General features: G+C 35.9%; 1 protein-coding gene across 1 annotated transcript; it reads right to left on the bottom strand.

Moving 5' to 3' along the window:
* Positions 1-6,631: 6,631 nt before the first annotated feature.
* Positions 6,632-8,059, bottom strand: LOC113306597 (glucuronoxylan 4-O-methyltransferase 3-like). Its single transcript, XM_026555529.1, has one exon. It carries the CDS (start codon positions 7,904-7,906, stop codon positions 7,043-7,045), a length of 864 nt encoding a protein of 287 aa, XP_026411314.1. The 5' UTR covers positions 7,907-8,059; the 3' UTR covers positions 6,632-7,042.
* Positions 8,060-12,717: the final 4,658 nt, after the last annotated feature.

The following is a 12,717-nucleotide window of genomic DNA, read 5'->3' on the forward strand; positions in this document are numbered from 1 at the left end:
AAGATAATATTTTGTTACTTCAATTCCCATACTTGCCTCTTGTCATATTTCTTGTATGAAACAAGTGTGCAGTATTATGTTTTTGAATTACCTGCAAAACGATAATTAGCTTATATAATTTTTTCTTATGAGGTTTTATTTTGCCTTCCTATGTAAAGGTCTTAGCTTGCCTTATTTCTGTGCGACGAGATCGCAGGTCGTCTTTACACTGTAGTGTATCGACCCATTGATATCGTCTTTCCTTTTTCTTGTATTATTACCTCTTCAGGTTTTATCGCATAAATATGACAAACCTTAATACTCCCGTGAGTAAAAAGTCTCATGACATTTACGTCTTTTGACACAATTCAGCTCCCTAATGGAGGGTGCCGTCCTTATCTTCCCCTCTGATTTCCCCTTCAAAGAAGCTTACTTCTACCGGGTTAAGGTTATGGCTCTTTCCATCCGGTAATTCAACAACCAGTTGATTTCGAAGTCTCGCATACACTACCGATGAGGTTTATGGTTGCGATATTGCACCCTAGGTGGGGTATCTTCGGACCGAGTGCATCATAGTCAGGACTTGTCAAGAGTGGCAAGGTACGCTCCAGACGCCCCGGGCACTCTTGACTCAACCGGGTACCTCGGCGCCCTGATCGAGTTTCTGCACTCCTTGAGAGATACTTTCTCACCTTAGGCTCTCAATCTAAGATTATTATCTTAGACTGAAAATTTAAGGTATCTCTCCCGGATGGGCATTTTCGTTTTTTCTCACCCAAAATCTCCACAACTCAAGTTCCAGGGTCGGTGTTGTTTTCCCTTGAGTCATGCTTTCTAGGTTTCTCCGACTATGACGTGCAATAGGTCTTATTTTTATATATTCTTTTGCCTCTTGCATGTATGCGAACTAGGTTGCACGCCACATTCGGATTCCTAGTCTATCTGATAATAAATATCATTTTTGTTGTCTTATATCAAGGTCTTATTTTGCTTTTAAGAAAAATTTCTTAATTTTGAATGAAATATGCGCATTCATTTATTAGATTCGATGTTACATCCTTGCTTAACTTTGTATCTGTGCGATTTATCTCGCAAGCTTCTATGGATAATACTTCTTTAAGTATAGCCTATTCCAAGGTCGATCCAGTTTACGACCTGTATCTCTTCCCTCTGGATCCATTAACTGATAAGCTCCATTTCCAACTACCTATTTTATTATATAAGGTCCATCCCACTTCTTTTCTAACTTCCCATCTCCTCCTTTCTAGTAAATTGGAATTTCCCGTAACACTAATTCACCTGGCTGAAACTCTCTTATTTTAACACGCTTGTTGTACTCTCGGGCTAGTCTTCTTTGATAATTTTCCATATGTTGTAAAGCGACTTCTCTTGTTTCTTCTAGATCATCCAGTTTTGTTAAAATTAGATCTGCGCTTAGATTCTTCTCCCAGGCTTCATTCTTTGTGGTAGGAATAATGACTTCTTTTGGTAACATTGCCTCTACCCCATATGTCAAACAGAAAGGTGACATTCATGTTGCTTCCCTCCTTGTTTTTCTGTAAGCCCATGCTACATTATGCACTTGTTCGCACCACCCTTTATTATGCCCCTCTAACTTCTTCTTCAAAGTCTCTGCGATCATTTTGTTTGTTGCCTCTACTTGTACGTTGCTTTGTGGGTATAAAGGAGTAGATTTTCCACTTTGAATTTTGAACGCTTTAAGCAACATTTCTATATTTTCGCCCTCAAACTATTTCCCATTATCAGATACCAGCTGTGCAGGAATGCCAAATCTGTATATAATATTTTCAAAAATGAATGTGAATATGTCCTTGTCTCGAATATGTTGAACCGCCTTTACCTCTACCCACTTTGTGAAGTAATCTGTTGCGACGATTAAGTATCTCTTTTGTCTTGTTCCTGGTATGAACGGTCCAACAATGTCTATTCCCCATTTTCCAAAGGTCCATACGTTTGTTGATGTATTTAACATTGCTCCAGGTGCATGTATCTTTTTTCCATGACGCTGACATTCTTCGCATCGTCTTGAGACTTGTTTTGCGTCTTCATGCATGTACGACCAATAGTATCCTTGAATCTTTGCTCTGTATGCGAGTGACCTTCCTCCACTATGATTGCCAGCATCTCCATAGTGTAATGCCTTTAATATTTCCATGTCTTCTTTTCGCGTAAGACATCTGAGCGAAGGTCCAAGAAATGATCTTCTATAAAACACACCATTTCTTAATTCGTAATTTGTCGCACGACTTTTTAATTTATGTGCTTCTAACCTTTTTCTTGGTACTTCTCCATTTTCTAAATACAAATGGATCTCAGTTCTCTAATCCTTATCTTCCATCTATTTGGATTTCGATCAGTTAATAAGTCTTTAGGATTCCCATGTTCTGCATCCACTTCCATCATATCTTCTACATATTCATCTTTTTCTATTGGAAACTCTGCGAGAAACTCTGCGATAACTTGAGATTTTGGTGAAGATAAAATTTCATAACCAATTTCATAGTTTCCTAATTGTGTATTCCACCTTTCAACTCTCCCTGATCTTTTTGAATTCTTCATTGTGGCTTCAATTGGTACTCTTGTTAATACCTTTATCTTATGACTTGGAAATAAATGCGAAGCCTGAATGATGCATACACCAGCGCGAGAATTAATTTTTCAATCTTTGAATAATTTTTCTCTGCTGAGTTGTATGTTTTACTTATATGATATATTGGTTTTTCTATTCCTTCATCGGAACGTAACAATACTGTACTTAATGCATGCGATGTTGATACTAAATAGAGTAACAATTCCTCTCCTGGCTTCGCCTTTTGCATAATGGATAAATTCACCAAGTAATTTTTTATGATTTGTAATGCTTTATCACATTCTTCTGTCCACTCAAATTTGGTTCCCTTCTTTAATATGTTGAAAAAGTGTTTACACTTATCCGAAGGACGCGAGATAAACCTTCCCAACGTTGCTATCAACCCATTTAGTTTTTGAACATCTTTCACCGTTGCAGGGGGTGGCATATCTCTAACTGCCTGTACTTTTTATGTATCAACTTCTATTCCTTTTTTGGATACTATGTAACCCAAAGATTTTCCTGATGATACACCAAAGACACATTTTTCTGGATTCACTTTGATATTGAAGTGTCGCATTCGTTCAAATATTTCTCGCAAATCGTCAACATGATCCTTCGTCTCTTTACTCTTAATTAGCATGTCATCTACATAGACCTCTAATGTTTTATGTATCCACTTTTCAAATACTTTCTCTACCATTCTTTGATACGTCGCACCCGCATTCTTCAATCCAAACGGCATTTTCGTATAGCAGTATAAACCTCTTGGTGCGAAGAAAACAGTATGTTCTTGATCTTCTTCAACCAAAGGGATTTGATTATAGCCTTTATACCCATCCAGCATCGAGACTCTACCATTTCCCGGTGCCGATTTTACCATTTGAGGGATATCTGGTAAAGGAAAACTGTCATTAGGACACGCTTTATTTAAATCGGTGAAGTCTACGCAGATCCTTATCCCCTTATTCTTTTTTGGTACGACTACCATGTTTGCTATCCATTCTGGATATTTTGCTGGCCTTATAATTCCTGCATCCATCATCTTCTGCAACTCTGGTTCTATTTGAGGATGATAATCAATTGCAATATTTCGTATTCTTTGTTTGAACGACTTTACATTCTTATTAATGTACAATTTATTCATTGCGACAGACAGATCTATTCCTGGCATTTCTTCCATACTCCATGCGAAGATATCGTTATATTCTCGCAAGATATTTATCGTTTTTTCTTCTTCTTCTTTATCCATTTTAGTTCCTATTCTTAATATCTTTGGCTTGTCTTCGGATCTAACGTTTATCTCTTTCGTTGGTTCAACTGCAGTAAAGTTTGCTTTTGGTTCTCCCATTGGTGTTGGTCCTTTAGTTTCTTTAACATGTTCACCTTCCTTCACTGGTACTTCACTTGGTATTCCTTTTCCCTCATTCGCTCTGATCATATATGTCCGAAGCTCATCCTCCTTTTTTAGTTCTTTTGCTTTTCTCCGTCGTTCTTTTCGCTTCTTTGCTATTCCTTCATAATTTCGTACATCTGTGCGATTGCAAATCTTCGCACTCATAACATCTCCTTTAATTTCACCTATACCACTTGGAATCGGGAATATGATGCATTGATGCAATGTTAATGCTACAGCCTTTATCGCGTGCACCCATGGCCTTCCCAATAAGATGTTGTATGGTGCTTCTATATCAATCACATATAGTGTTATCTTTGTTTCTATTTCTCCCAGTAATATTCGCATCATAATTTCCCCTTTTGGTTTTGTGACTGCTTTATTGAATCCATGTATATTATAAGTTGGACGTGTCATCTCTGCATCTTCGTATCCCATTGCTTTGAATGCGCGATGAAATAAGATATCAACTCCGCTTCCCGTATCTATCAGCGTTCTATCGATCATCTATTCCACTGATTTCTTTTTGATCGCAATAATTTTTCCTCGTTCAGCTGTAACTGTGATTACCAATGGATTTATTTGGTTTAGATTTTTTTCTAGAGTTTCATCTGTTGCAAATGTAATCTCCACTTTTTCCCATTCTTTTAATTGAGACTCCTTTTCTACCGTTTCCACCTTCTTTCCTTCATGATTTCTCTTATGAATCCTTCCAGTTATTCCCGCTTGAAAATCCGCATCAGAGATTGATTCTTTGGTTATAGAATTACACTGCATATCCCTACCTTTTCTTTGTATTGTTACGATTCTTGCTTTTTCCATAGATTCTTTATTGTTCTTTCTTAGTTTTCCTTAAATCTTCAGATCTATCTTCTTTTTCAAGATTTTGTAAACTTTCTAACAAGATTTATCACCCGTCCCTGTTTCTAACGCCAAAAATGTAGTTGCAAGTTTCCTGTCAACCACGCTCCACTATAACTATAATCAATATTAGGTAATCATCATTAAACTCTCCATTGATTTATCAAGATGTAAGTCGGTTTACAAGATGGATACAAGTATTACAACAATCTTACTTGCTCCTAGATTTACTTTCTCTCTCCTGATTTCTTATCTAACACTCACCCAAAAGAACTCCCCACAAGTAATAACCTCTCATCTTTATATAAGATCTTACATAGTGGATGACAGCTAAGAGATCCTTTATTTTCGAAATCTCTATGCGATAGACTCGCTCATGTATAATCACTCATTCTCGCACATACCATATTTCGCACAGATTTTCACAGTTTACTCGTGACTTTGCTGACATCATCCATTACATCATTTCAACCTTGTTGTGTGCGATCTCCCTCGTTTAAATTATATAGCCTTCACTTCGCATAGTTACTAACACGTGCGATATCTCACTCCTACACTCTCTTTGTTGTTCGACTTATAAATTTTAATGGCATCAAGCCTCTGCATTTATGCTTCATATACCTCCATTTCTATAGTGACAGCATAGGGACGTCTTACGTCAGCGGATCATGTGAGCAGGCGGAACGAGATATTGACTTCTGGTTCAGTGAGGATAACTTTGACGTTCGTACTAGTAAAAAGGTCTTTTTCATGCTTCCAGGAGGGAAAACATACGGCCCACTGAAGCAAGTTGCAAAAAATTAAAGCTGAATCAATTCTACAAGTCCAAAAAGTAAGTGACTGTTTCAGAATTCCAAATATGTTTTAAATAAAAACTTTCTGAAGGGCAACCCCTCAATCCTGAGTTTCTGAATTTTGTTCACTTGACTTCTTGGTTCGCTTTGATAGTGCTCCAATTTATATACTTGATATACTTGCAAAAAGTAGTTTCCCTTATTGCTGGTTAATCACCTTTTCCAGTTTTATTTTTCAGGGACTTGAAAACCGTTTTTTACATGAAAGACATGTGTGTCTTCTTGATCAAGCCTTTAGCTTTCCAAGAGCGTTGCATTGGTGAAATTTTATATGCTATCGTGTCCAGCTGTTCTGGCTTAAGAGGTGTGCTAGTAACCCTGCATCTTTGGTTTCATCTTGTCATGTGCTTAATGTTGATGCCATGCTCAAATTCTGTTTGATGGAACTTTATGTTAGGTTTGACGCTTGTGAAACGGGGGGTTGACGACAGTAGCAACTGCCTTACTGATTCTGGTTCTTTGAGTAAAACTGACAATGATGAGTATTATGTTGCCGTGGTTGCTCAAGGCATCAAACCATGTTTCGAAATCCTGCCTGGGGTGGTCAAGAACATTGACTATGATAATGAATTGTTTCAGATTAGCAGGTAATACATAAATTGACTATTTGTGAACAATGAACATTAAAATTATTTTCTTTTATATACATGCCTGTTTATTTTGAGAACACCTTACATTGGTTCATTTGTTTGCGCAGTGACTATCTTAACAAAAGCGAGCCGGGTCAAGGAGTACTGGAAGCTGCCAAAGAGTTTTTCAAATATGGTTTTAGTTTTTGGGCAGTTTCAGATCATGCTTTGTTGTTTGGTTGTATGTTTGAGGCATCATTCGTTGGCCTCAAGTCTCTAAAGTAGCCACTATTACATGGACATTTTTGTGACTTTTTACATGGACAAAATGCTTAAAATGTAATTAGCATGATATTTCTAGTTATGAATTTCTCATGTCACATAAAGAAGAAAATTTTTTGCTCAACCAAATTTGTGCTGTTTCTTTGAATTACAACAAAATTATACGCATAGTTGTAACTTGTTACATGAGGCATTGAATTCATTGTGCGAGGTCAATGATCTATAAAAACAGAGAGAAAGAAAATGGCACATCAGATGCATTTTATAAATTCCGAAGTAGAAAATTCGCAATGACAAATTTTTGAGTTGTGGGAGAGTGAACATCAAAACTCCTGTCAAACAACCTCATCATCAAATTGCTGAAAACCATAAAATATACGAAAACCAAAATTAACTTGAAATCTTTAGCAGATAGCTCCTTAAAAGAGATGTACGGAGTAAACTCTTCCAAAAAGGATGTGATCGATTCAAAAGTACGCGGACTAATAAGACATGTGAAGCCTTCCCAGCCTTATTTAGACGGAGGGCAAAATGGCTTATCATTCAAAGAAGTCCTGTGGCTTGGAATTGTGAAATGCCTAATTCTGCCTTCTTCTTCTATCATATACCCATCACATAAGAACGCCATAGAAAATTTGTCTTCAACTGATCTGTTTATGTCATGAACAAAAACGTTAGTTTCTCCCTCTTCTCTATTCCTTGCAAATAGTCCGGCAGTATAAATGGCTTTCATTCTCCCTGGTGCCTCTTTATGGTACCCCGTTGGCGCATCCACCATAATCAAATCCCACTCAGTTTCATATATATCCACGGGCAAGCCTTTTAATGCAAGATCACATTTTGTATATCTTGGATCACTAACAACTTTACATTTCTCTTCATTTCCAATCTTCATGAGATTCTCAGCTTCAGTTATTTTCGAGTCGTATTTTACATGATATGATTCTAACGAAGGAAATTTCTTCTGGATTTGCTCTATCCATGATTTATCTTCTTCAAGAAAAACTGTTCTTCCACCATGGTTTAATGAAGCCCACATAAGACTGTCATAACCAAGACCAAACACTAAGAAGTTGCATGGAGATTTTTGCAGTAAAACTTTTGCAGAAACTGATATTTCGCTGAATGTTTGTTGTGGGGTGATCTTTGATGTTGAGTAGTGAATGAGTGCTTGTGACAGTGAAGATGGAAGTTTGGTGCAAGTTGCAGGTGTGGAGTTCTCCTCATCTGAATGGATATTGTTCCTGAGGAATGAGGTTTTCTTTGATGGTTGCATATTTGATCTTAAGATAAAGAGAAGTATTGCAAGAAAAAACCCACAAAGGAGGATCTTCAAATTCAGTGAAATTTGGGGTTTAGGCCTCATGGAATTCATTTTGATGGATTTGAAGAACGCGACAAATACAAATTTGTTTTGGTGATGTTGTAAGAGGAAAAGTTGTGGGGTTTTAAAGTATGAATCTGAATGAAGGATTTGTGGTTTTTTAAAGATTCATGGAGAATATTTGGATGAGTTTCATGAAGACATGGGAACTACTACTAACAGATGATTTGGTGGAGACATATATAAAACTTGTTGACAGATAAGGATGTTTGGTGGAGCTTTTATTTTTATGATTCTGGTATATTTGGAGTGGATTTTCTTATTAAATGTAAATTAGTGAGTAGTTACAAGGAAATGTACGTAGGCAATAATTGTTGGGTTTTTCTCTGTTCCAAGGGGAATGCTTTGGGAAAAACCACATGCAAAGTGGTTGACTACTAGCCTTGAATTATTGATATTTTCATTTTCATCCGAAGGGCTTTGGGATTATTTATTTTTTTAAGCAAGATTTATTTTGTTTTATTTAGTAAGCTCTTACAGGGGCGGCATGGTTTATTAGAGTGGCGACATTCTAATAGGACAAAAATGATCATTACATGATCATTCAAGGTGTCCCTTATAAAAAAAATACTGGAAATGACAAATTAACTCTCATAATTGATAACCTAGTTTAGTGATGATAATCAAGTTTAGTATTAATGATTAATTTCACTTATATCAACTCAAAATCAAAACCAAAATCAGATTTTTAGAGTTAAAAAAAAAAGTTTAGAGGAGAAGGTCAATCTCAATCAATTGAAGAAATTAACCAACAAAATGAAGAACCATGACCCGAAAATGACCGGGTATACTTCTAAATTAGTCCCAACTAGTTTTTTGTCGCTCAAAGTTATCTAAAGTACGTAAAAAATTCAATTCTTTTACATTTTCAGAGCTAATTACGATTGGAATTTGGCTCGTAACCAACCGTAAATCGAAGTTACGGTTCGTAAAAGATGAACTACCAACCGTAACTGGTTAAATTTGAAGAAAACCCAATCGTAAAACCAGTTACGGTTGGTAACCAAATGCTCGATACCAACCGTAACTGAGTTACGGTCCGTAACCAAATGCTCGATACCAACCGTAACTGAGTTACGGTTCGTAAACTAAAATGGTTACCAACCGTAACTGAAGAAAATTCTCAGATATAAGAACATACGGTTGGTAATTGAACTATTACCAACCGTAACATCATCAAAATATTCAGTTACGGTTCGTAATTGAGTTAAAATCAACCGTAACTCACATAAACCTAGAAATTTCAATTTCAATTTTCATCTAAAACCCTAATTTTTGATAGAAATTAAACTTAAATCGAACAAAATAAACCAAATCGTAACTGGGTTTTCAAAACATACCTCATATAAGTCATTACACTACACTTGATTAATTTTCGAATCCTCGATTAATCGAAGACGATGGAATTTTGAGTTTTAATGGAGGTTACGGTTGATGGGAGGAGGAGAAGAGAAAAAGAAAGAAAACAAATTTTCAATTTAGCTTTGATTTAGGTTAAAAGATGGGGAGGGTAATCTAGTTAATTTACATCTCCTATAGGACATCCCCTAACTAATTAAAGGGACATTATTATTATACTGCCACACCTCTAATAAATTATGCCGCCCCTATAACAAATTACTTTATTTACTTTGGTGAATTACTAACACTTCCATTTTGATCTTAAGGAATTGGAGTTGTTTCCATATGCAATTTTTCTTGGATGAAGAATATCAATGGTAGAGGGCATCCAGGAACTGTTAGAACCCCTTATCGGGATTTTTGACGGGATAAATTACCGTAGGTGTGGCATCTCCCTTTTGAGTATGTTATGAAGCACCACTCAACGCGCTAATGTCCTCAACAACATTAAATAACTTAATAATTTTACTTGATTTTCCAATAGAGATTTACCTTGTATAATAACCTTCGACTTCATGTGTAAATCTACTTACTTGCGTACTAGTTTCCCACTTCCATTTGCAGCTTGACGGTAAAACGCTTATAAAATGCATGGGTTGCGTTGAATAAGTTTGTAAAGTTCGGCACAACCATGATATTGTGCCGCATATATATTTTAAAACAAATTACAGGAAGACGTTAGGATTCTTCTGTAATGTGTCCCATTTTGTTCTCACAACATATTATTTGTTCTGGTTATTTTTTTATTTTTTTTTGCAGCATATTTGTTCCGGTTGTTGGACAACTACCATAGATTTTCCATTTTATTTTATTTTTGTTAAAATTATGAATTAGACATGGTTCCCACAAATTTTAGAAAAGCACTATGCACTAATTGCCATGATATGTGATAGTGATCGGGAACTAAGTGGTCAAATTTTAATACGTAGAGAATAATTGACTAATTATTGGCAAACAAGAGTAATGCCAAAAAGGGTACAGGTTTCTTTTCTTTTCTTACTTTCTTCTTGAAGTACAAATGTGGTCCAAGAAAAGGAAGAACTTAAATATGAATGTTATTATTGGGCCGTCACACTCCATTAGACGAGTTTCACTTGGATTTTTAGTATCCAAAAAAGAGATTATGGGATATCCTAACACATAAATAAAATGTCTAGATTATCCTTGAACTAAAATAAAAAATTTAGAACCTAATTTTTTCTATTTTAATTCACAAAAAAACTGCTCCTCTTCCTTCTCAGTAATTTCAATTCAATTCAACTTCAATTCACTTCATCGTTGTGATTACGTCTAGGTTCGCCAATCGTAATTTCAGTTTTTGAAGAACTTTACGTCCAGGTTTGGATGAATTCAAACCGTAAAATTAGCTTGCATGTTGGTTTACGTCCAGGTTTCTCTTCATTCCAACCGTAGAAATTGAAATCACGTTCAGGTTCCTTTTAATTCCAACCGTAGAAAATGAATTTACGACCAGGTTTATCTTATAGACTAACCTAGACGTAATTTTTCCTGGATGTTTTAGAAGAAGCTTCAAAATGGATTACGTTTAGGTTCGTGATGTAATTTTTCCGGACGTAATCTTCTACGTCTAGGTTCGCGAAGTAAACTTTCCAGACGTAATCTTCTACGTCTAGGTTCGTGAATTTTTTTTTCCAGACGTATTCTCCCACGTCTGGGTTTTTGAAGTGTTTGGCATGACATATTACCAACCGTAATTCAATTTTGTCCTATTGGAAACCAGTTACGGTTTGGAGTTCTTCCAAAACCTAGACGTAAACCTAAATTACGGTTGGCGGCGAAGCTAAACCCAACCGTAATTTTCCATGAAAGTCTAAAAATCTCAAACTTTTTGCGTACTTAAGCTAGTTTTGAGCGAAATTGAACCCATGGGAGATAGTTTAGAGGTGTACCTATTGATTTTCAACCATTGTTTCTTCACTTTGTTGATTTATTTCTTCAATTGGTTGAGATTCATCATCACTTTGTGTTAAACCCTCTCAACCATCTAACAAATCATCCATCTCTTGGTCTCCAACATGAGGAATATAAAACTTGTTTTCTATATCACACAAAGATTCACCCACCTCGAATTGATAACATGTTTCATCCATTTTTGTTGAGCGAATCAAAAAATCTAGGTTTTGAAAGAAATCTTCAATTTTTTTCTTTTTCCTCTTCTCTCTAGTTTTTTTCCCCACAAAAACTTTGTCCCAGAATTCACAAATATATAACAAAATTCATCTTCTTAATTTAATTAGATAATAATTAAATTAAATTAAAATTAACTACATAAGGGTTGTTTGGTCATTACAACATTATTTGAGATAAGGGGTTTTTGATATTACTTATGGATGACCCGTTTTTGTCCTATTAGGCGACGCCCCTCTAATGAAGTGTGACGCCCCATTAATAGCCTTCTTAAATATGTAACAGTAATTCAGCAGTTCAAACAAGAACTTAAAACCAATTTCACAAAAATGTTTTATACTCCTGATATAGATGAGAATTGGATGCTCTGTAAGGCCAAAACTTCCGCCTCTTCTAATTGGGTGTTATATATTGTTGCACGTGTATCCCCTCCTTAGACTAAGTTTTATGGGCTAGATTTGGCTACTAGATAAGCCAAAAAGCGTTGCAAATTACACAAAACACTACTTCTCTTTCTAGATATGTCTCGCATTCTAACTAGTAGCGAGATAATTTCGTTGAATGGTTCAGCGCAGAGAAAGCCAACTTTTCGCTGAATGGTTCAGTGCAAATATTTTTTGATCCGGCAGCTGAGATGGTTGTGATGTTCTATTTAGCGAGACGCATTGTTCCATTCAACGCAACCTAATTCTACTTTTCGTTGTTCCATTCAGCGCGTCTACTTTTCGTTGTTCCATTTAGCGTACCTAGATGCTAGATTAGAACTGTCATAAGACTTAGGGGATTATTCTAGCTTCCAATATAGATGCTAGATTAGAAGATCATATGACTTAGCCTAACTAGGCAGTAATATGAGCCAGCCGAGTATTTGTATCATGTAGTTTGCTATTAAAGAAGGAGATCCAAACAGTTGTTTAGTTCAGTAAATCCTAGCCCAATTAAGATACAACATATAATTTGTCCTTTGGGCTCTAAGTCCACTAAATATATAGTAACCCAGTTTGTTAATGTTTTATTGTTTTTGCAAAACGAAGAGACCATGTGCATTGTGTGAACCTAGATGATAGCTGAGATAGATGCATGTTCAAACTTAAAGATAAAAATAAACTTGGATACTCAAGCGTCGTTGCAACCATACTATAATTGGATTAACAATATCAATGTTGCGTAATTTTGAATTTTTCATTCATTTTTCTATCCATGCAACTAAAAAATGGATCTGCACTTCCTAAATATTCCTTGACCGCACCTAA

Source organism: Papaver somniferum, chromosome 8 (assembly GCF_003573695.1).
Source record: "Papaver somniferum cultivar HN1 chromosome 8, ASM357369v1, whole genome shotgun sequence".
Taxonomy (NCBI): domain Eukaryota; kingdom Viridiplantae; phylum Streptophyta; class Magnoliopsida; order Ranunculales; family Papaveraceae; genus Papaver; species Papaver somniferum.

Excerpts from the sequence above, each read along its gene's own strand:
- LOC113306597 (XM_026555529.1), bottom strand. The coding sequence starts at position 7,906 with ATGAATTCCATGAGGCCTAAACCCCAAATTTCACTGAATTTGAAGATC.